The sequence below is a fragment of the Numida meleagris genome, chromosome 9 (assembly GCF_002078875.1).
Source record: "Numida meleagris isolate 19003 breed g44 Domestic line chromosome 9, NumMel1.0, whole genome shotgun sequence".
NCBI lineage: Eukaryota > Metazoa > Chordata > Aves > Galliformes > Numididae > Numida > Numida meleagris.
The window spans coordinates 18,070,707-18,095,654 of record NC_034417.1 but is presented as its reverse complement, the minus strand read 5'-3'; the positions used below and the strand labels follow the sequence as shown (position 1 = coordinate 18,095,654).

Below are 24,948 nucleotides of genomic sequence, written 5' to 3'. Positions count from 1 at the left end.
CAAGCATCAGATGGCAGGCTATGTGATGTCATAGAATCATTATGTCACTCAATGCCAACTGATTTCTAGGGCTGATTGCAAGCAATCATTAATCACTTTGTATTGAACAGCATGCCAGCTCCATCACATCTGGGGCAAGCACAAGTGGCACCTATTTTGCCAACATCCTGCCCTCGGCACTTTAGCCCTTCATGTTTCAAACTGAACTAAACTGTGAGAGATGCAGCAAGGTTTTTCCCTCTGGGTGTCTCTTAGTTTGGCCTAGGGATGGGGATGAGCAGCTCCCCCAGCGTGCCTGCACCTTCTGTGCTTCCTGCTTGAACAGGAGGGCACGTCTGAGCAGGAACTAATGGAGCTGCTCTAAGGATATTTAAAATTTCAGAATGCTGTTATGCTATTCGGTATGCTTCTTAGAGAGAAAAGTAAAACAATGTGAGGAGTGTTTATTTTTTACACATCTGTCAAAAATGACAAAGCTGTTGCAGTTGAGATGTATACTCAGATTCTGGAAACATTTATTCTCTTTCTCTCTGTAACTTCGGGCATTAGAATAGTCTCACAGGACTTGGGGAGTTCATTTACTATACGTAGCTAATATTAAGCAAGAGCATTACTATCAAATCCAAAATGTACTGGGAAATGAGAGCTAACTGACGTGACATTAACTATAGTAGCTGGCCTATGCTGTTAATACTAATGTGTTTATTCTACCCTTCCTTTCTACCTTAGGAAAAAGACATATCAAACAATATTTTTTGTGAATTCCACAGTATCTCACAATAGTGAAAAATTACCTTTCATGCTTCTCCATGTGCCTGACAATCATGAAAAATTACTTGGACGTCTTACATCAAATTGTAATATTTTTAAATATAAATGTTCCTCAGTACTTGGGGTTCAGACAGTCAAAGTGATTGGTAGCAAAAAGTTGCATTCCTATGAGATTATAAAGTATTTTTGCCTTCCGTAACTGTTTTTCTCTAAGGATTGTGGCAATTCCTTTGAAATCCCTGCTTAATCTCTGCAGGTTCCATTATTTGCTTTGTCAGTAGCTTCAGTCGTGATGGTTTGCTGTCCATCATTCATTGTCAAAAGAAAAGCGAATTTCATAAAATATTCTGTTGGTGCTGTCCCACAGCTGAGGAAGAATTTACCTGCACATTGGTATTCATTAGAAATGGGACCTAACTCATTAATAAACTGGGTCAACTGTTGTGCACATACCAGCCAAGGAAGTATTTCTGCAATGCAGGAGAAAGCGTCACCACAGCTGACTTGTAATCCTGATGTCTTCCTAGAGCTTCCTAAACAAGACTCGGTGATGTAAACAGATATTGCAGATATTGCATACTTCATTTTTTATGATACGTAATTAGATAATTCTCCAAAGAACTTTTTATCACGTCTTTTCCTTAATTAACATTAAATGTCATTAGCAGTCAGCTATGCTTGATCAAAGACAGATAAGTTGTAGCAAGATTCTGTGAAATAACACGCCATTTACTAATTATATTATTGATTTTATGGTCTGAAAAATCCTAATTATGTGTGGTACAAACCGCACCTCGCGGAGCCTGCTGGGGTGGGGGTGCTTTGAACATGAAGGGTTCTTGCCACTTCTGAGCATCTCGCTCGCATTGATCACTTTTGGGCCTGATTTTGCATCTGTTTCCAAAGGTGATGTTTTAATGGACTTTGAAATCTGAAAAAATGCATTCTGTGGGGCTCCACATGAAAGAGGAAAGAGATTGGGGATTTTGTTACTCCTGATTTTAATCATTCCGAAAAGATTTTAGGTCTGTAGGCGGATACATTTGAACGGTGGAAATAATAAGGCATAGCTGATTTTAATTAGTAGGCCAGCCTAATACAGAGTTTGCCATCGCTCCCAATAACTTTTTTTTTTTTGAAAAAGGAGTTTTTATGACTTTCTTCAAAGTTAATCAGAGTCAGGCCTTCCAAATTTTAATTTCTTGTGAGGGCACTTTTTATTTTTAAGTCACCATGTGAATATTTGTTAGAACAAGTGCTGGTTTGAGAAACGGGAACAACCTCAGATGTAAGTATAGTGCTTTCATAAAAAAGTGAAAAGGAATTTAGATCAGTAACTTCATTTGGAAATGTTACCCTTACTCTTAATTGCTTATACTTAAGAACATGAAATGCCTGGTTTTTAAAGTATGTGTCTGTGTATGTAATCAGCCCATTTAGTTGCATGAAATTTCAATTCACTCTTAATTCATGCTAATAAGGTGATATGGTACCAGTAAATATTTTGTATAAATTGTGAAGTGTGAACGTCCTTTAGAACTAAAGTGATCACCGTATTTCCAGCTGGCCTTTTTGTGCCTGTTTTCATTGGAATGCAGTGAAGAGGGTATTGCGACCAAACCCTTCTGAGGAGGAGCTTACAGACAGATATAACACTCTGCCAGTTTGGGTTTCTTTTTAAGTGTCTGGGAAAAAAAAGAGAATTGTTTACTATCATTTTTCAAAATCAACTTCCAATCTTCAAACCAACTTTAATATCATTATGAGAGTTCTTACTGCTCTGATTCCCTCCTACTCGTTCCTACTCCCACCTGATGTTTGACTTGTCGGCTTGCAAATCAAAAGAAACAGGCTGAAAAATGAATAATTGGCCTGGTGGGTGGGATCCGAGTTGAGACAAACAACCAACCAAGCAGAACCTGTCACGTGCCCGTGTCTCACTGGTATCTGTTATCTAGCTTGGCGTAAGATGAGGGGTTTTTATTCCTCAGTAGGCCAGACTGGACAGCTCAAGTCACTAAAAATAACAAATTCAGTTAGCCATTATGTTTTGCATGTGTGTGATCTTTTCTAAATGACAGTTAGTAATGAGACGCTTGCCAGGGGAAAAAAAAAGAGGCAAGGACAGGTTGAAAGGTGTGCGTGGCCTGCAGTTAACAAGTGTGCTTGGTGCACAGTGCTGCCTCATTCGGTTCTGCTCCTTTCTTTTGTCCCTCTAATATCTGAGAGCTAATCTCTTGATTCTTGCTCTCATGCTTGGGTTGCAAGACTAGATTTCTCCTTTTACTTCACTTCAAAGAGACTCTTTTTGAAATGTGCATTGAAGTAAGGATGCTGTAAGATAGAACAAGGTAAATAAATTCCAGGGTAGAGAACAGAAGGCCAAAAGTCTAGACAGACAGTTTTTTGTCTTGCAACCCACTCTCCTTGAGGGGTTCAGAACCAGGCAGCAAGAACAAGCCTGAAAGCGAAGTGCTTTAGGGAAATTCAAGCTCTGTGCATTCCATCCTGATGGGGAATAGAACACAGTCTATCTTCCTATCTGTTAATCCATGTGGTAGAAAATTGAAAGGATATTGCAAGGTGTATTACCAACACAGTCCTGAAGAATCAATGAAAGGAGCAACTCATGATTTATTTGAACAGTCCAGGGTGTAAAACAACAATTAATGATTTATTGAGATATTTTGGTGCTTTATTCATCTTGTGGCTGGCTGCTGTTTAATTGGACAATGATTATTATGTCCCAGGGAGTTTACGTACACGCTTTGTGTGTCACAGATATAGCAATATTAAATCATGTGAAGCTTTAGTTTCGGGAAAGCTAAGCTATGGTTTAACTTCTCCGTATTTGAAGGGAGGAACAGTGCCACATCAGCAATACCATGAAAGGAAACAATGTTGTGTGATGAAAGACAGGAGAGAGAGGAAAAGGTGGTTAGAACAGAAGAGTAATGGGCAGCTGAATAAAATTCTGTGAGTGGCAAGAAGTTTCAGTCACCAATCTTGTTTCCACTAAAGCTTGAACATTTTTATGGGGAAAAAAAAAAAAAACAGAGAGAAAGATGGGGAACTTACTTGAGTTTCCTGCCAGCCATTAGGTTGCATGCCTGTTTTTAGGAGTGGAGAATTTCTGTTTGGTTTTGTGTAGCAGGATTCATGGAAGTGATACTCATTGATAAAATCTCCACACAGGGCGTAGGCTGCTTTAAGCTTGTGTTACATTGCATGAGCAATTCTTAGGATCCTGGTTTTGTGCAGTTGCACAGGGGTTAATATAGCACTCACAGAAAAGCGTTCTCCTCCTTAACCAAACGAATGCTGTGCATCTGAGAGCAAGCCATAGAAGGGGCTCAGTAAGAGGACATAGCAGATGGTACATGTATGATGTTGATGAGGCAAGAGTACGGAGAGAAAACTGTACTTGTCTTAACTCATGGAAAAAAAAAAAAACTTAATTAGTATGGCTGTAAAATGATAGAAGTTAAGCCCTAAAATAAGCCCATAAATTTTCACTCTTTTATAATTTTCTTCAACCTTTTTTTTTCTTGAAGTAGTGAAATAAGTTTTCAGTGCCAAATTTATGTGGAGGGGAAAGAGGCAGCAGAGCTGGTTGCATGCAGCAGTTACTCAGATCTGGTTTGGTCCGCAGTGATTTTTCTAGCTATTTTTTTCTGCCAGAAGGAAAATACTATCTCTAACCTGAGTAAGTGCCGTACCATCTGCAATTGATGACTGAGCTGGTAGATCCAAATTCTCTCCAGGTACATCTTGGCACAGTGAACTTGGTGGATTTCAGCCATTTATACCAGTAGAGACATTTGTATTTATTTTTGCTTTGCCTAAGATAGTCCTCTGCAGCCCCTCAGTTCTTTGTGGGTTTGCTCTGCCTGGTGGATTAATGAATGTTCCTCATTCAGTTTTATGACAGATATTTTGCACAGTGCCCTTGTTACTGTAAGCCAGGTGCTCTTATCCTTAATGAACAATTTCCTGGAAGAGAAAAAAAAAGAAATAAACAATAGATAAAGAAGGTCATGGAGGCAGCAGAGTCAAGAGCTTTGCATAGTGATGTAAAATTAAATAAGAGTGAGGTCACGTTCTCATTTATCTCTCCAGTTACTACTCTAATAGTCAGAGTATTTGAATATCTCTTGAATTCTGTGCTGGTTCCTGGAAAGGCAGGGGTATTTTGAGGAATGTCTGCATCTGCTGTGGGGGTTTGGTCTAAACAGGCCAAGAAGATAAAGACTTGGATATTGTGAAAGAGGGCGTTTGCAGATGCTGCTATTGCCTGTCTCAACCTGTGAGACTTGTCTTGGCAAGGGTGCAGATAGGAACTGCTGTGTAGCTGAATTAAGACTTTTGACAGCGTCCATCTTGAAGGTCTGCAGTCATCGGTGGGTGGTCAACAGTTGCGTGTCTGAAGTCCAGACAGCACAGACATTTTGCTTCTTGAAGTGCCTGATCTGTGACCTTAGTCAGATGGCATGGAAGGGGCTTGGTGTGTGTCTGGCGTGGACTCAGGACTTTGCTAGGCCATAAACTTGGCTTTACATTTTAATGTGCATCTTGGGCTTACTTTCCAGGCATACCGGGGAGATCAGCTTTAGGCACTTGGAGTAAGTGCCTTGCTAACCTGTGACCAGCTGGAGGGTGGTTGTGAAGCAATAACTGTAGCATGCCTCCTTGTAGCAGTGACCAGTAGTAATTGCAAGGCCCTTGTTCACGTACCATGACCTCCTCCGTTGCATCAGCATTATGCCCCACAGAAGGGCAGATCTGTTCAGCCTGTTGGATGCCTAAACCTAAACTGTTATAGCTATTTCTAAGCACCTAAGTAATCAACTGGTTCTCAGATAAACAGAGATATGTGCATGCTCTGCAAAGCAGATAAATTACATGGGCTCCTAACTTCAAGCTTCAGTGTGATTGAACGAAATACCAGTCCTTCAGTATTGATAGTGTTCCAGATGTGCCCTGTAAAAAGCACAGAAAAGTACAAGAGACTATTGCAGCTTCTGAGGAAACCTCTCCTATTTCAAGGAAAACTGGCAAGTTTTAAGTGGCCACTCTAATTTTTAAGCCATTAGAAATCTAAAAATTGATTTAACATTCATCTTATATTTAGTGAACTTTGATAGAAAAAGTTATATTCTCTTTGAGCCAGTCAATATTTTTAATAGCTATGAAGTTAAAAAACTTTAGATTAAGATTTCAAGAGGCTCAGAGGAAAATTGAATGAAGGAAGAGAACATCTGAGCGCTGTTGTAACAGAAAATGCCACAGAGAATAAAGTTCTGGGAAAACCCAGAGGAGAACAGATGAAGATATATACTGTTGGACTGGTGGGGTTAGTAAAGGCATAGATGAAGAGGAGACAAGCATTACTTCCTTACTGTCTTATGAAAGATAAAAAGCTTTGCCCTGCCTGCAGCATTTCTTGAAAATACATGTTTAGTTTCAATGTTCATTTTATTCCAGTGTTCCGTTTCTTTTTATTTGGATCGCTACCTTCAGAGTTCAAGGTATTCACCAACTTTAAAGCCAGATTGGAAAAACTGAATCTGGATTCTCAGTGCAGCTCCAAGGCTTGCAAATCAGCCTTCTCTCATAAATACTGCACTGTTTCTGGAAAAGAAGAGATGGGCCTTTAAATGAAATACGCGATGTAGCATTGGGATGTGATAGCAGTGCCGTAGATCACCAGCCATCAATCAGTGTTACTTAATTCATCCCTGGCTCAGCTGTTCGCTGTACTTGGGACTTTTTTGCTGTTTGTTTCATTTTATTTTCCTCTGAGATAAATGAAGACAAAAAGAAGGGACCAATTGCTCTTGACAAACAGAAATAATTCTTTAAAATATAACCACAAAGGATATTCTACATTTTCAAACCGCTTTTTATTTTGACTTTCACAGCACTTTCCCAGAATCATACTTAATTTATTTCACCGCATATACGTTGAACATCCTTATGTTTCATCTTTTGTTACTCTTATCAACTTCACATGCATTCTTTAAATGTTATAAGAAAATTCTGTTGGAAGAAATGTTTTTTTTTTTTTAGTGAAATACTGTTTAAGTATTATTCCTCATCTGGGCATGCCTATAACAGATTGCTTCATTTATCCTGAGTGTTCTCGGGGCGTGAGGCCTTTGTTGCTCTAATTGTCTAAGGAAGCATATGTTGTGGTATTTGGCATGCTGAACAGGGATGAGGTGGGTGGCTAAATGTAAGCAAGCCAACCTGAGTTCTCAGGAGAGCAGCTGTTAGATGTGTCAGCTTACTTTCCTCTTTCTCTTCAGAAGTAATGTATGTTAAGGAATACCCAAAATATGCATGTCATAGTGAATATAAATACACTGTTAAATCACTGGAGTATGCAACTCCCCATACAATTTCAGCAGCTTTAGAATTCCACTGTGCAAAAAGATGAGGGTCTGTATGGGGGACACTGCAGCATGGAGTGGCTTCCCCTGCCCAGCCACACGTTGAGATCAGGGTAGGAGGGTTGAGACGACAGATATGTGAAGTGGCCTTTCCTGCCTACCATTGTTTACCATGTTTTAACTGAGGAGTCCCAGAGATGACTGCCCCAGGATTTCTTAGCTTGCAGGAGGAATTTTCCTATTGAAATACTGCAGGATTCCTGGAATTTGCCTTTGAAGCTTTCCAGTTTCCTTTTGGCAGAAAGTGCTGGTAGAATATCAGCCATCTCCCAGTCCTGTCTGACTGGCAGCACTTGGACAGGGCTTAGGCTCTAGAAGGGCACTGACATTTCAGTGGTCTCGAGTCTGGCGTAACAACTAAAAGGGACAAATGTTCAAAGGACCAGCTTCCAATTTTACACTGGTTGTTGAGTACAAGTACGAAATTATGGGCAGAAAATCACAGACAATTTTTTTCCTAACTGACCTTTCTGAAAAGGAGCAAGCAATCATCTGGATGTGCACACTATTTCAGCAATGTTTTTAGGTGTTGTTAATATAATATTTTCATTGTATTTCTGCTGGACTATTGATTAACTATTCAATTATATAAGAGAAAGGAATTTAGTATCTTATAAGCTTTTGGTGCTTGGGCTTTGCACAAGCGTGCATGTATATTGAATTTGTGTAAGTACTGATAGAATAGAATGTCTATATTTGTGTGTTGATGTTATCCAGCAGACAGATAATGTCAGCTGTGTAGGTACATACCTCATCATTTCAGTATATAATCATTTCAGTTTGTAGTATACTTTTTCTTCGAGCACCTCGAAGGCTGGTCAGTTCTCTTTTGTTTTCTTTGAGAACTCATATGCCCTACATTTCACCTCAGGTTTCTGAGTATTTTGTTCAGAGCTTAAGAGCCTCCGAAGGCTCGGAGCCTACTGCATGCTGAAAGCACTGGATGCTGAATGCAGAACTTGGTGAAATTTGAGCCACCCCAGCCTAGCCCCCTTTGCTCACCCAGACTCACGCCTGCAGTCTTTAACAGTATGATTTGAACTTGGGTCTTCCAAATCCTAAATGCATACACCAGCCTTTCCTTTATAAACACGTTTCATCAGCCATAACTAAACTAATTGCCTGGGTCGCACAGTGGCACAGCTTTGGTACTTTGACCCACTTTTCCTGCACTGAAGGAACAATCCTGAGCTTCCAGAAAAGAAGTTTGGTAGGTCAAAAAGAGCTTGCTTCATTATTTATACCTGCTTTGCTCTCTAGCCAAGCTCCCGGTGGCTCTGGTGGAGGTCAGCTTATGAGAGTTTAGCTCTGAAGCAGACCTTCAGACTTGGTGAGATGTCCATGTATCTGTAGTAATGTTTACTGTACCAGTTAAAACTCATTCTGATATACCTTAAAGTTCAGAAATTTAAAGCATCTTGAGAAACCTTTATACTCAGTTGCTCTTAAAATCAACCCCCTACCCAGTTTTGGAAGACTGAGATGCTGTGATTCAGAGAATAGAAGGAAGGGTCATAGGGGCACCCTCTCAATTAAGGAGTCTGGTGAGTTTATCCAATCCTTAAAAGAAAGGCTCTGAAATTAGAGCCTGTCTTAGGAAATTGAAGTGGTTCCCTTAGTTGTACTGAGCAGCCCCTTCTTCCCTGCACAGTGTAGCAGTGTGGGTGTTACTCAGGCTGAGCAAACAGGACTAAGGTTACAGCTTTTCTAACTTTCCCTTGATAACTTTACTATAAACAGCTGAAACCTCTGAACTTGCTTTTATTCATAGTAATTAAAGAAAATACCATATAGTTGTTCAATTTGTTTCCATCCCAGTGTTCACTTTGAATTCTACCATGAATTTTTGTTCAGCAGCAGAGGAACATGGTTAACCTTTGTAGAGAGGGTAGAATAGTTTTATCTTAAATGTTAAGGTTCCTACACTTATTGTCACTACCTTTATGCCTAAAAAGACAAAGTTGTGGCAAGCCTGTATTCATTGTGTGATCTTAAGTGTAAGGTAAGAAAGACCCTGGTTTTTTGCATCTTGTCTATTTCTAGCTTGTACCATTGCTGGGCACAGCAGGCTGGGAAAGGAGTCCATTGGAAGGACAGCAGCTGTGCTGTGTCTGGAGACTTGTGTCTGGAAATGGTATCGTGGATGTTTGTGAATGGCAGCAAATTCTGTATGTGCCCTAGGTATTTCCAGCTGTTGAACTGCCTTCTTGAAATTACAGGCAGAGATGCACCCAGAACTTTAATAGCATGGTGCATAAGGAAACATGGGAAAGCCGAGTGTATGACTGACAGTGTGGTTTTTGGAGCACAAATCATATGCCCGTTCTTTTGCACTGCGTGTAAGGGGTAATAACTTGTTCTTGCTACAGTGGCTCCTAGAGGCTTAAATAGACCTGCTAACTGAAATGTCATCTGTTGTTAACCCAGGCAGATTGTTATCTGCTGTCTTCCTGCATTAATCATGTAAGATGTCATTAAAGGGAACCCAGCAAACCCGGTGTACAGGCCGGTGTTTCTGCCACTTCAACCACTTGAATTCCTCTGGGCTTGGATGATGAGAAGATTCACATTGCTAGTGCTTTCACATTGAATACCTGATCCTTCCTGGAAGTGTTTATCTTCTTAAAACAGCTTCAAATTGTAATTAAAAACAAAACAAGATGTCAGCCTGTCATCCGCAATGTTTCTGTTGGTCATGGCAATGATTTTTAGAGGTGATTAGTGGGTTTGAGTGGCTTAGTTCTTGACTGCATGATATAACAGCCTATTTCCTAGCATACATGCTGAACACTTCATATTATTCATCCCTTACATGATATCTTAAGTTATTAATCATAAGTGGAGACATCCAAAAATTCCTGATCAGTTTTGAAACTCATGGCCCCATTTAGCTTTCATAACAGCTTGTTTCTAACAAAATTTGATGTAGAGCCAAATGAAGTGTGTGTTTAAATGATCCCTTGCCTAAACTATCATGAAAATTTCAGATGGGATGAGAAGGAGGAATGCCGCAGAGGGCAGCTTGTTGGAAGCTTGCTACTAGTTAGAGACAAAAATAGTGTAATCAGCAAACTCTCAGTCACTTTAATGCTTCTTCAGTGAAATCCAGCTTCTTGTTGTCTGCCTTAACTATTCTCTTGCATTTTCTTTAATAGCTCCTATAAAAATACTAGTATACATTTTAATTTTGATGCACCTAGGTGTTCCTATTTGGTAAAAATTATAACTGAGAACAGAATTAGGGAAGCTCTTGATAAATATGAAGAGTCAACATGCCTTTATAAAGGCTTCTTAAATTGTTAAAGCTCTTTGAAGTAAATAAATGTGCATCAGGAACATCCAGACAGATTTCCAGAAGGCTTTGGAAGGTTTATCATCAAATTTTTTGAAAGAAGTGGAAATTCTCCATTGGTATATGGAAAAGAAAAAGTCTACATGTAAATAAAATGTTGTTTTTATGATTGGAAGCCAAGTCTGGAAGTCAGTCATTTCTAACAGAGAAGAAGCTGTCAAACGAAATTGAGGTGGCAGGCAGAAAAGCAAGGACATATTTCACATAGAACATGGCTAAGATCACAGATGTCACAGGATGTTGTTGACACTAACATTTAAAATAAGTGTATTGAAATGTTCATTTTAGCAGATCAAAATGATTAGACAAATGATTGGATGAGAATCCATCAGAGGTTATTAAACATAAAGATACCACTTGTGGCTGAGGAAGCCAACAAAGCTGCAAATTGCAGGAGACTAGAAGAGTGTAAAAGGGAAGTACTTTTATGTTTTCCATCTCTGCTCTTTCCTGGACACTTGCTATTGGCTGAAGGCAGGCTAGTGGTCTTCGCTGTTATGAGGCACAGTTATTTTATGATATGGAAATATTTATCTCATTTTGTCATAATTTGTTTTCAGTCCTCCAAACACGCTTTCTTTGACCCTGTTTTCTTTTTTATTCTTATTGATTCCTCAGAGTGCCAAGCAACTTCTGAAGAGCTTTCTTCTGCTGTCCGGTTAATGTGATGTGTGTCTTCACATGCTAGTAGCCTGCAAAAATAGGATCCATTCGGAATTTTTAGCACTTTGAGGTAAGACTTCTTAACATGGCTCTTTGTGAAATGCATTGTATTATTGTGTCAACTGACTGTGCAAACATTTAGGCATGTAAAGAATGATCTTTGCAAGCATATGTGGATTTAGGAATATTGAGTTCTACTGGAAAACACTTCTGTAAATATTCTCCCTCATTACAGTTGGACACCAAATTCTTTTTTTACCTTGTTCAGAACTTCTTCTGTCCCAAACTGAGACAAAAGCACTAAGTTTAGAACTTAATCATGGAATGGAAATTCTGTTTGAATTTCAAACAAGTCATGTTATGAAATATTTTATGACAGAAATGTCAAAATGAAATGTTTCATTACTATTGCCCCTGAACAGGAAATACTCTAATTGTCATTTTTAGTTAAATTTTCTCATCTCAGCCAGAAAAGCAAAGGAGAAATGTAATCGGTATTCTTTTTATTTCTTTTTTTTTCACCCAGCCACTTAAAATAAACCAGTCTCCTTTCACAAGGACATTACCAGAGCCAGGACCTCATCACCTGGATAGACTTGTAAAGGATGTTTGTTTCACCCAGCAAAGATTCCTTTTGGTCTTATTTGTTTTGCATTTAAGTCACAATCCTGTGAGGTACCATTGTCCTCTGCTTGTGTTACATAAGCAGTGAAAGAGTGTAACAAGCTGTTTTTGTGCATCTTCTCATGTCATTAGTACAAATTACATGAATGTCTGCATCTTCTATTTTACTTGCAAACTCCAGCACAGCTCTCTGTGAAACAAATCTAGAAGCAAATAAATCACAGGCTTGCAACCTACTGTTTCATTCTGCAGCTAGGATTAGTGGGTTAAAAGGGAGAATGAGTTTTCTTTCTTTTGAGATGGAACCAGTGACTTGTATCAATATTGTATCTGAAGTACTGAAATTCATTCAGAAAGAAGCAAGGCATATGAAAATGGTTTAATGAGAAACAGATACCTAATCTAATCAGTTATAACTAATCAGTTATAATGAACAGAGACTGAGACATTCGTGAAAAATCACCAGATTATATTTTGGATATAAAGACATTTTTTCTCGCCAAATTGTACCTCATTTGACTTCTTTCACTCCTGAAAATAATAAGCAGACCTGGAGAGTTGGAGTCCGTTTAAGGACTGCACAGAGGACTTACGTGTCATTTATCTTCTTGTTCAGCTCTGAAGGCTGCCTGTCCTCAAGAGAGTGGCAGTGGCGGAGTCTGGAAATGTTCATATAATTTGCCTATAACTTTAATGAAGTTACAGCATTGTCCCCCTGGAATGCTGATGCTGCCTTCTTGGGGAATACATTCCAAACTTTAAATGCAGTGCAGGAATGTAGTGTATATTACACCATGCAATAAAAGCTGAAACAAAATCAGATTACATGTCATTACTGGATTCTTTTTTGATGTTAGTTTTTAAAACGTGTGTTTCTGTTTTTAGATTTTTATTCGGAAACTTGTAATAGCAACCACTCCATTTTGGTATGAGGTCTTTTCTATTAAAAGTGATCAAAGTGAAATATTTCATTTGAGTTAGAAAAAGAGACACTTGAGATAAATGAGATTCTGCTGTATTTGGAGAGCTGGATGTTTCTGATATATGATCTGACTTACAGGGTTAGGAAATTCATTGCATGAAGCAGTTCATCTATAAACAAATAATAAAATAGCATTATCATTACAAGTTTGGAAAACAATTTTGAACGTCTTTCAAGTACATTCTAAACACATACTCCTGAGTGTTGGTAATAACTCTTAGAATGTTTGATTTAAAAACTGAACTGATACATTATTTACTTAAGAACAAATTAGGATCTCTGACAATTATAAAATTCAAATAAAAGGCTGCTTTAGTTAAATGAGAAAAAGCTAACTCTTTTTTGGTAGAAGTCAGGCTGTCCTTCTGCCTTTAGGTTAGGGATAAACTGAGGCCTTTGATGTTCTTAAGCAGTTAACAAAATGAGCACAAAACTCACTTATGATTGGAAAAAGAGCTCTCCTAAGGACTGCATTTCCTTAAGCCGTTTAGCCTGGCTCTTCCTTTGACCACTACTGCTGATTGGAATCATTCTTTCTATTACTCCTATTTGTTCAGTGTTAACATGTATCAAAAGTGTAAACAGTGAACAAAAGGGGTAAATTGCAACCTATAAGTACAATGCTCAGTAGAGCTTGTCCTCTGTAATTTGGTATTATTGAAATGGTAGCTAATGTAATATGTTCAAAGGTGTCTTTTTAAGATAATTTTGTTACAGCATTGTCATTTTCTTGAGCCAAATACTTGATTGTTCACATATATTAGTACATGTTACTTTAAAAGAAAGCCCAATCATACTTTCAAACGAGTTCTAAACTCTCAGTTTTTGAACATAGGATTTGTTAGACTTTTGCCCCATGAGCACCTGCAGGTAAGGTGTTCAAGACACTTCTCCATGGAGAATTAGTGTCCAGGACAGGCGTAGTGAATGTCTCTTTGATGGACAGAAGTATATATGTCATGTCCTTTTCTTGTCAGCCCTCTTAATTTCCGGAGTAAGCTTTTGCACTGATGTTGTGAGGCTTTGAAACAGCTTGCAGATAGAGAATGGTCACTCACAGGCTTAAATTTAATTCATGAGGAACTTTAACAGTAAATCGTGTTAATTAACATTAATATGACTTACATGGCTTAAGACTATCTTTGGGTTTAACAGAGCTCTAGGAATAATTTAAAAGATGAGCTATTGCTCCCATTGGGAACTTGACTTCAAATTCACTAAAGGCAGTGAGTGTCCTTGAACTAGCTAAGAAGGCTTTGAATTAGAAGGTGATTTCATACAGGGTTTCCTGGCTATCCCTCTGCTGTTCATTCTGCTTTGTGATGACTTCTTTATGCTGGGCTGTATATCAGCGCCGTGCAGAGCAAACCCCTTAACATCCCTTTTGCTGTTCTGGACCACGAAGCAATGAGCCATGTGTTTTTTAGATGATCATATGAAGATTCAATCTATTTTTAGGTCAGTTTTGTTGCCAGGAATAAGACTAATTTATGGTACTTTTGATTTGAGTGGTGGGTTATATGACGATGTAAATGGCTGAAATGGATATTCAAAAATATTTTTGACTGATTTAACAGATTAACATCAGTTAATCTGCTAAATGCAGTTACATTTAAAAGCAGCTTATTTCCTATTTATTTTCTTTTTGACTGATGTCACTGGGGACCCTTAGGCATGCACCACCACTTTGATTTCAAAGGTCCAGATGAGAATAAGAAGGTTTATTCATCTACATGTAATAGATGAAGTGAAACATGGTGAAGAAACCACACCTAATGAATTTTATGCAATGCATTTCCAGCTTCAACACAAATATTTTTATTTCGTGTTTAATGTTTTGTATAATGTGACCCAGTATGTTGACCTCTGTCATTCTAAATATTCTTCCATCTAGAAGTTGAAAAGTGAATTGATTTTTCCTTCAGTCATGTAATAAGCCGGTGTCTCAGATCTAGCTTACTCTATTGACTCATGTAAAACCACATTTATATAAATCAAAGGAGCGTTCGGATATTCTTCCATTTGCCTGTAGGTTGATGGGAGAATAGATTGCTTTAATGCCTCAGATATTTATTTTGTCAGTACAGATAGACAGCTGTAAAAAATATCAGTATCAGAGATGTTCTTTGGAAGAGCCGTCGGTGCTATCAATATCTTGGGTAGCTTAATCATCAAATTGCATAGTATTTGGATTTGCACAAAAGCAAGAATGAAAAAGCCTAGAAAGATGTTTTCTCAATATTCTCTCTAATGACCATACTTTCTTTTCTTTATCTAGGTACAACAATGATGGCTCAATTGCTTTTCTGGTGGATTCTAAAAGGGCTTTTTCTGTCTTTTCTGCTCAAAACTGCTCTGTCCCTAAACCCAGATGATCCAAATGTTTGTAGTCATTGGGAAAGGTAATCTAAAACATGCCAGTGTTTTGTTTGACTAGATGTTTCAGATGTGTACGTTTAAAAGGCAAAATAAGAGCCATCATGAAAGTCAAAATAAGAGCTAAATCCTTCCCCGCCTCAGAGAACATGGGTCTGTGTGAGAGAAACAGCAATCCTGAGTTCCTTTGTGGATTTGCATCATCCTAAAGGAACTGGTTCTGTAGCTACGGTATTACCTATCTGCTTGGCTGTACTTCGCTCCTCCATAGCTTCAGCTACAGGACTGCACTTGCATTTTTTTTTTTCACGTATCTGGAAGAGACCCAGTGAAATGATGACCTTGTTCTGTCTTGCTTCTTTTCTGGTTGTTGCTGAGCAAAACTGTTACAGATTTTGACTAAGTTTTAAGCCCTTCCTGTTGCAACATGCAGGCTTATGCAGCACGTCCTGAACTTTGTGACTTTATCTGCCAAATTCGTGCCAGTATCAAAGAGTACCTTCATGAAAGCACCAAGAATTAAAGGCCCTGGTAATTCTGTTCTCCCTATTGTTAGTGTCCTTGTCCTAAAAGTGGATCTGTGCAAGACAGTTCTTACGCGAGTACTCAGCAACCCGCTAGCTTTTATAGGGTTCACGTTCATGCAGGGTCTGTTTGAAGAGGCTGAAGTTGCTGTGCTCTTAAGTTCAATTTGCTTTATTTTCTATTCTGTTCTGTGTTTAGTTCCATGTGGATGTGAATTACTGTACACTTTGGCAAAATAAACCCCTTAACGAGCAAAAATGGAAGCATACTTTAATAGCTCTGTTTCGATTTTAGAAGCCTTAACTAGAGAATTAACTGTTTGTAGGTAATGGAGCTGCAAAGCAAAAGCTATCCATGTTGAGGAATAGGATTTTGCAGTCTGTATTGTGAGGTGAAGTGCATTCAGAGCACAGGAATAAAATATTGATTTTGTCTGAAGAAAGTCAGCAACCTGGAGACCCAATCAAGGAGAAACAAAAATTAAATACCAAAATTGATTGGTTGTACTGACCAAGATGACTTTGTTACTTAGATGTTAATAAATCAAAGGGAAAAGATTGTTAGAGCAATAGTGGGATAACAAAGAAAGGATCATAACAAAATTATCAAGATTTTTGAATGTTACTGTTTTACATTAATAATAAACAATGTAAACATTTTACATTCTGGCATTAGTATTTGTAAAAAGCTCTAGTGTCAATACCAACAAATTGTGACAAAGGACAAAAGCAACATTGAGTTGAATCTTGGCTTGTCTAGAAAGGGCATGACAAGCAGGGCAATAATAGCCCGGTCGTTGATTTCAAGCCAGTCAGACCCTCCAAGCAAATATTCAGGTGTTCCCTTTAGGGTGCAGTCTCACAGGGCTTAATCACATCAGCAGTCCCATTGATGGGAAGGAAATCGCTTGGATGATTAAGACAGTCGATACAACGAATGACTTGGAGAGTCTGACTCTTGGGTCTTGACCCTGCCTAGAATGATTTTAGTGTGATTCTCTAAAGATCTGATAAAGCAGAGCTTGTTTTCAGATAGGAACCTGAGATTATGAGTCTCTTAAGCAGTGTACACATAGAGCAGTACAATATTCTAAAATGACTGAGATGAGCAAGTTGACTAGATTTGTGTTCCCAAGTCATGTTCCAGTCTTGGAAACTTTAAATGCAATCATGGTAATTAATATAGTACCTGGTGCATAAATCAGCTATGTTTGGGGAAGGAGATTGCTGAATTCTTAGTACTGTTGGAGCTCTAGGATTCCTAGTTTTTGCTAATGTCTATTTATTTGTACCATCACGGGTAATCACAAAGCTCAAAGAGTTCCAAATCTAGATACCAGATAACTCATCGTACAGTCTTCAGTTAGTTCTGAACTTGTTTCTGTTACAGTTTAAAAGGATTCAATTTGTGCATTTCAAAGGCTCTTGAGCCCCTTACAAATCATCCAATTTGACTGGTGCACCCAGCATTTGAAGTTATGATGCTCCTTCATCAAAAAAATGAAGTGTAAGGGTCCCATCATGCTGGTAAAACACAGCAGTGCTTTGTTAATATTAGCTCTTATTATCATTGTTTAATACAAGCAAAAACTAACAATCCTAGACTGGTATGCAGCTGAGACATTTTAAAAGCATGATGCTTTTTTCTTTTAAAATGTGTGCTATCTAGTTAACCAAATGCCCTTTTCATCTTTCAAAACAAACATGAGTGTTAATAACATTTGTTTCTTTTCCAGAAGGGAGCGGTTTATTACTCAGATTGAAATCTCTATGCCTAGTTCAGTTATAGAGCCCAAGTTAGAAGCATTTCCAAAACTTTAAGAGCTACGGTTTAAGGAAACCCTCTTCCAGTTTTGGATAAGGCCTGAAATTTCTAAGACCATTGATTTAATTATTTCTCATACTGGAATTAGATGAGTAGCATATTCAGGGAACTGAAGCTTTTCATGTTGCAATGAACAGTCTTTCACTTTCTTTCTTTGCTTCTAGCTACGCTGTGACAGTACAGGAATCCTATGCTCATCCTTTTGATCAGATCTATTATACAAGATGTACTGACATACTGAACTGGTTCAAGTGCACTAGACACAGGTAAGAGCTTATCCCCAGATACTTTAATTTTGGCTTTTCATCTTTTCACATAGCTTGTTATTTTCTCAAGCTTTTATGGTATTCTAGTACAGATGTGTACTGAAAGATGTATTTTGATGGAATAACCAGGCGTTTTGGCATTCCACAGCATTGTTTGAGGTAGAGAGATTTTTGCATGAGATTTGAGGGAGGTCAGTGGTCTTTTTTGGGGCCATTCACCCCACCATACGATTGGAATAAGTTATTACATGACCAAACTATAACTGTCCTTTCCAAGTGATCATTGCATGTTCAGGTATGTGGTAGGAAATAAACACAACTCCTAAATCTTGAAGAATTAGGCAGGCTCCTTTGCACTGCTCGACGTGATCTTGCTGTCATGATGGCACCTCTGCATTTTGAAGATGTGGTATGAGACTGTCTGATCACACAGTGTAGTCCATGAGCTCAGAACTGGGCTTCACCTGGGAAGAGGTGTGTTAGGAGACAAACTAGAACAATAATACGTGTTGTTGTCTGTCTGTTGTCTGTCTTCATTGCTAATGCTCTGAGTAACTCTAGAAAGGCTACAGAAAGCTTCACACCATTCAAGATCTATGCACTGCAGGTTCTGGTAGGGAAAACATGCTTTAAATAGTGAATTGGGATTACAATGTCTTTTTTCAGGGCACTAATGACTTCGAAGGGTTAGAAAGTAAAAAAAAAAATCATTTTGGGCTTAACTTCATGTTTTGTATAATCAAAAGCAGTTTTCATTGTGGTTATTTCTTGTGTAACATGCTGACACGGTGGTCTCCATAGAAAATTCTGTTTATTCCAACCTGAGCAATCCTATGATTCTGGGATGATAGCTGACCTTGCTCATACGCAGAAATGAATTGTTTACTGTTGAAGAAACTCCTTGCCCTTAATTTGGTACTGGCAATATGTTTTAAGATAGCATTTGTAGGAAAGGCTACAGTGATTGGCTGTCGTGAGTACTGTGTTTATAATACAACTTATATTTCAAGTTTCGAAACAAGTATTGATCCTTTTTTTATTGTGGCTTTTAATATTGAAAGCTCTCATGCATTTTAAAATAATTATTGAATGCTATCCTTAGTATAATTTAACACAAATATAATTCCAACAGTGGGCATTGATTTTCAATATTGTCAAATGGCTTTCTGTCTTGCAATTTAGAATAAGTTATAAAACGGCGTATCGAAGAGGACTAAGAACTATGTATCGGAGAAGATCTCAGTGCTGTCCCGGATATTATGAAAGTGGAGACTACTGTATACGTACGTACATAGATCTGATTCAGATGTGTCAGTTAGAGGTAGTGTTTTGGAGGCAGTGTAGACAAATTAAAGTTGTATTGCAATAGTTACATTGGGGGCTGATTTTCAGAGCTGCTCAGAACCTTCCGGTCTCACTGATTTCAGTCAGAACTGAAGGTAGAGGACGTTGCTACTGTGTGCATTTCTAGCACCTTAGTAAAGTTTTTGCTGAAATCATTGGGGATAGAGCTAATCAAGTTCCTGAGAGCTTTCTTGATTCAGACCTTACTTTGGGGAGTAGTTTATCTAAGTATGCACTAATGTTAAAGGATTAGCGGAACTGAGAGCACTCTGAGGAATGAACTGTTGCGTAGTCTAAGAGGCATAAAGTTAGTGCCTCTTAACTTTCAAAGTTCTTACTTTAGCTGAGAGCAGTTAAAACTCATGGTACTTCATATGGTTCCCGAGAATAATTTTACTCTTTACAAAGCTTCACAAAAACCAGAAGAGCATTGTTCTGATTACACTGCATAAGTAAATAAAAACCTTGGACTCCATTAGGTCAGTGTGAGAGGGACAAAAGGAAAATGGATCTTTGTTAATTTGTCAATTAAAAATGTTGTGTCCATTAATGTCATTTGTTTCTGAAATGTTTAGAGACAGGGTGTATTTGGAGGGGATCTCTTGTCTCCATCTTGTTAGAATGGGATTACGATACAAGAAAAATACAAGTTTTTGATAAGTATCAGAGTGCAAGTTTTGTAGACAGATTTAAGCAGATCACTGCAAAAGTAATGCCTCCTATTTATTTCCATGGAAACTGCAGCAGATACCTATATTGTACTCACACAGTAGTATTTAAGCACCTCAAAAACATGAACAGGCCCTAATGACATTTTGAATTACCATTATGGCAATCAATTAATGAAAAGGAGCTTTGGATTGTGCAAAATTACCAGTTCTTGGTAATTCATAAGGCATTGGAATTAGCATTATTTTACAGACAGAGGAACAATTTGATCTTTCAAAATGCGGAGTACTGTGACTCAGCTCCTAAAAAACATTTAAAGGAGCCCAAGGTCTTTGCTAAAATCCCCCCTCTGCTAAATATGCACTTACCTTTAAATTTCCCAAGTGTCGGTATCATTTCAGCAGCTATTGCACGTGCTATTATTACCAACTTGAACCTTGCGTCTCAAAATCCTGCTTGGCACAGAACATATTTATTTTTACTTTTCTCTCTGCAGTCTATTATTTTTTTTAATTGCCACACTGACTGCAACAACAGTAAAACTCTACAGACTTTCTGAGAAAGCTCACAGGATATTAAAAATCATTTATAATGTTGTTTTTTTCTCAGGAATAATGTTCAAAGAGTTCTCTTAATGCTGTTGCCTGGCATATACTGTACACCAAAGGTTTGCTAATGCAGAACAGACAGTAGTTTTCTGATCAGACCAGGAATTTTGTGTTTGAGTGCAGGCAACACCTACATTCACTCTGTTATTCACATGTGCAAGAGGCAGGTTCTTAAATTTCATTATCTTCATGTTTATATAGACAGAGTTCATGTCATGGACATTTTCTATTTATCCTCCTTCCTGGAAGATCTGATCAAGGAGTGCAGCTGAGAGGGAAATGAAAGAAGTTCTCCGTCATGATTGGTAGTAGATACTTGGTCTTGTTGTTTTAATACCACAAAAAGCCACATTACCAAAAAAAAAAAAGAATCAAGACTCTGGCCCTGCAGCCAAGAGTTTGAAGGCACGATAGTGTTTAGCTAAAGCGATCCTTCCTTTTCCCATCTTGTCCCTTTGGTTCGAGCACATCACATGCTTGTCCCATTAGTTTTGTGTTTTCTACATGATGTATAGCTGCTCCAACAAGCAAATTCTCCCATTCATCATTCTTTGCAGTCAGCAGTGAATTCCATGCTCATTCCTTGTGGCACTTCTCTGCTTTTGCCTCTTTCATTAGCTTCCCTTTCCCTTTTCATTCTTAACTTTTTACTGGTATTTTTTGCTCTTTCCTGATAAGGTAGTCTAGTACTCTTGTCCTACATTCCTCCAGACATGCTCAGTGCTTGCTCTTTCAATGGCAGCTGTACAAGAGAGAGGTCAGGAGACATCAAAATCTTCGCAGTTGGCTGTGCAATTATGTGGCAGCATGGTTTGGAGGTGAGAGTACTTCCAGTAAGCCCCACTGACATAAAGGAAAGGAACCCTCAGCCCTGCAGAGAAAGTTCTCCTTGCTCAGTCAGCCCTTTAAAATCTGTTCCATTAGCAATCGTGGAAGCCACTACAACATGAGGAAGAGAGAGTACATCCCGCAGTGAGTCTGATGATCAAAAGAAAGTTTTGATTAAAAAACAGTGTGTAGATTAAAGGCTAATTGGTTCTTCTTTCATTAATATCAGCCCTTATTTCTTGCAGAAGTTAAATAGCTTTGTAATTAACAATGACATGTTTAGACTGTTTAGACTATTGAAGGCTGGGTTTAAATCTCTATTAATGACTCTTTCTTGGATTTTAAAGCAGGCTTTCAGCTACAGTTTTGTCTTTTCCTTTCTCATTTACTGTTTTTTAAAGGAATGTCAGTGATATGTTGGGTTTCTTTTGTCCTCCTGTTGGGGCTTTCTTAATGGATTAGGTCTAATATAATTTAGATCAGATATAAAGAGGAAATTATTCACTCTGAGAGTAGAGAGGCACTGGTGCAGACTGCCCCGAGAAGCTGGGGTTGCCTCAGCCCTGGAAGCGTTCAAGACCAGGTTGGATGGGGCCTTGGGCAGCGTGATGTAGTGAGGGGTGTGCCTGCCCTGCAGGAGGCTTGGACCAGCTGGTCCCTAAAGGCCTCTTCCAACTCAAGCCATTCTGTGATTCTGTGATTAACAAATTTTGTCCTGCTTAGTTCTTGCTTTACCATTCTTTCCTTGGTGTCTTTCCCTTTTTTTTTGTATCTTCATATACTACTACCTCCTAAAATATGGGATTTGGGCAAAAGATGAAATCATTAAAATTTTTGACTGATAAGCTATATAGCCTGTTCATTACTACTTAGGCTGAAAAGTCTTGCAGTATGAAATTGTCTTCTTTGTGCCTACAAAAGGCTTGGAATATTTTTGTATTGTAATGGTATTCAAAAAATATCACCTGAAAAATGCTACAAACGCACATCTGCATTTTTCCATTGATGTCTTAGGAATGCTTGCTGCCATTCTGGTAGTTTTGCAGAACAATTCCATATCTATGAATGTGCTTGTATATGACACAGCTTTTCAGTGAACTGTCCCTGAAAACAAACAGCATGCACTGGGCAGTAAATCAGGGTAACCGTGATTTACTATACTTTGTTTGCTAAGGTAAGCTTTTGGCAGAGCAAGTGCATAAGCTGCAGAAAATCTTTTTTAAAACAACCAGAGTTCAACTGCCCTTTGAGGTTTTTGTATGGCTATTTTAAAATTATATTGTCTTAATTAGTATCTGCGATAAAACATCTCTGAATACTTTGCTGCTCAAAGAATGAAAACAAAAACCAGAAAAAAAGCACCCCAGGAATCTCACATGGCTCTTTCATGGTTTTGCTGTTTGAGTAGATCATAACCGACTACTTCCCTTTAAGAGTAAGTCAGGTGGAAAGATCCCCTCTGTACTAAATGGATACCTTTTTGTCTGAGAGACCAGTGCTTTTTTCAGTCTATCCAGTTTAATCTTATTCTTGCACTGCAGATTATATAAAAGAGAAGTTTATGCTAGGTAACAAAGGGTCAGAGACCCGAGAATCAGGAAAAAGCAGGAAAAAGGAAAAAAAAAAAAAAAAAAGGGCAGGAGCACGAGCAGCATCTTCTTACCTCTGATTTTTTGACAGGAAAGAAAAAAGCAACTACAAAGTTGAAAGTTGAGAATTTACTTTTTTTAATAGATTGAGATATTTTCATTTTTAATAGTTTTATTTTTCATTCTCAGGCCTTACACTTTCCTTCTAGTACATAAATCTACGCGACGTGACAGGATTTAATAAAGACAAGATTAGTGATTTAACAATCTTACTTGCTGTCATTTACCTGTCATTCAAAGCTGACAGTATTCAGTAGAGTTATAAATTGACCACTTCATGGCTCTTTCCTTTCTTGACCAAGGTGTTATCGATCGCAGATTGTTTCTCAACATTCAAGTTTCCACATTACAATTGCCACAACCATCATTAAGGGCTCTTTGACTTTGACAAATCTTTGTGTAGATAAATCCTTGGTCTCACTGGTTGAATCTCAATTTCTCACCTACCGTGGTAGTTCACCCAGACCAGAGGTTAGGGGCGTTGTTGTATTTGCGTGTGCTTATTTGGCTGTCTTTGCAGCTAACTTGTGTCTGACACCTTGCATAAATTTCAAAAACCAATGAAGAGTGTTGTTTTAATATCTAACTAGTGAAACGATGCAAATATGGGACCTGACTCCTTTCAAATAACGTTTCATAATTTCTGTCTGCAATGTACAGCGTACGCTTTGTATCATAGCAATGTGAACATTCGCAGTCACTCAGGATTCAAATCATATTTACAAGGTTGCGTGTCTAGTGTAGTTTTTGTAATCTCTGAAAAGGCTGCCTTGTTGGAGCCATATGGCTACGCTGTTAAACATCTGTACCATAGAAGTAACAATTCTAAAGCTTCCTGCCATCTGGATGAATTACAATACTTGCAATTCAATGCATATGCTGCAACAACACACCGACACTGCAGTCAAGTGTACTTACAATGAAAAGAAAAATAATAGCTTATGTGATCAGTGCAAAAGTTGTACACTTGTAGAAAATGTTGAATCAGCATCTTAAACTTCCTGAATATTCATAATGTTTGTGCGTATGTCAGATTTGTTGGTTACTATCACTGTATGAGGCAGAAGCTCATTAACATTTTGGAAGAAGTGTGCCCCCCCAGCTCCTCTTCTTCTCACCTCACCTTTAAATTCCTTGTGGCCAGCATTCCTGTAACTTGAAAATTTATTATTTGAAATCTACTGGACTTAGGAAATATATTTTTCTTATCTTTATAGACACACATTAAAGCTGGTGCTTGTGCTTTCTGTAAAAGCCTTACTGTTACATTATTCAAGTACGGTGTTCTGTACATCAATAATGCAACATAAATTAGGGGAAAATGATATAGCAGTACATAGATACTTTGTATCAGGGGACATTCTCTCTTCTTCTTTCTGATTTGAGATGTATGAATGTGGGAAAATGGTGTGGAAGGCCATTCTGCATAGTGTTATTAATTATAAAATTGAAATCACAGTGGGAGACACTTTGAAATTCCTCCTTTTATATGCATTTGAGATGATTCCATATGTCTTTTTTCAGAGAAGAATATGGAGAAAATAATTTGGATCTTGTGTTCCTGTCTGAGGGGAAATTTGCTCAGGAATTAAGAGATTCAGCATCAGGTTGTGGTAGTAGCAGCAGCAGGATCAGCAGTCTTACCACCGTGTGGTGTCTGGGAGGAATCCCTGTTTTCTGTTGAAGGAGCAGGTGGGTTGATTAGAAAGCAACAGAAGGAGCATGCAACAGAACTGTCTGCACTCAGCGTGTGCTGCCATACTGCAGACCTAGGGGCTATATACCATGGCTCGGTGCACCATTTTTACACAACATGGCTCTGCAAACATTAGAGGCCTTTGCTTATTCATTCTGAACATCCTGGGAGACTGGTGTATGTGAAGAGGAAGAGGGAGACTCGCTGTGTTAGTAGATCTGTTCATCTTGTGGCGTAGAGACACTGGGTTACTGTTCAGCCTAAAGAAAACAGGAAGACCTCTTTGATGGGAAGGTGAAAAAATCAATTCTCATCTCCC

General features: G+C 38.4%; 1 protein-coding gene across 17 annotated transcripts in view; it reads left to right on the top strand.

The window, feature by feature from the left end:
- Positions 1-24,948, top strand: part of MEGF11 (multiple EGF like domains 11) — a 280,422-nt gene that overhangs the window by 73,537 nt on the left and 181,937 nt on the right. For all 17 annotated transcript variants that reach the window (XR_002442023.1, XM_021407912.1, XM_021407917.1 and 14 more), the window contains 4 exons: positions 11,194-11,308; positions 15,123-15,246; positions 17,734-17,835; positions 19,018-19,118. Coding sequence is in view for 16 of the 17 variants with exons in the window: in XM_021407912.1 (XP_021263587.1) it covers positions 15,131-15,246; positions 17,734-17,835; positions 19,018-19,118 (319 nt within the window). In the remaining variant the exon portion in view is untranslated. The remainder of the gene's footprint in view (positions 1-11,193; positions 11,309-15,122; positions 15,247-17,733; positions 17,836-19,017; positions 19,119-24,948) is intronic.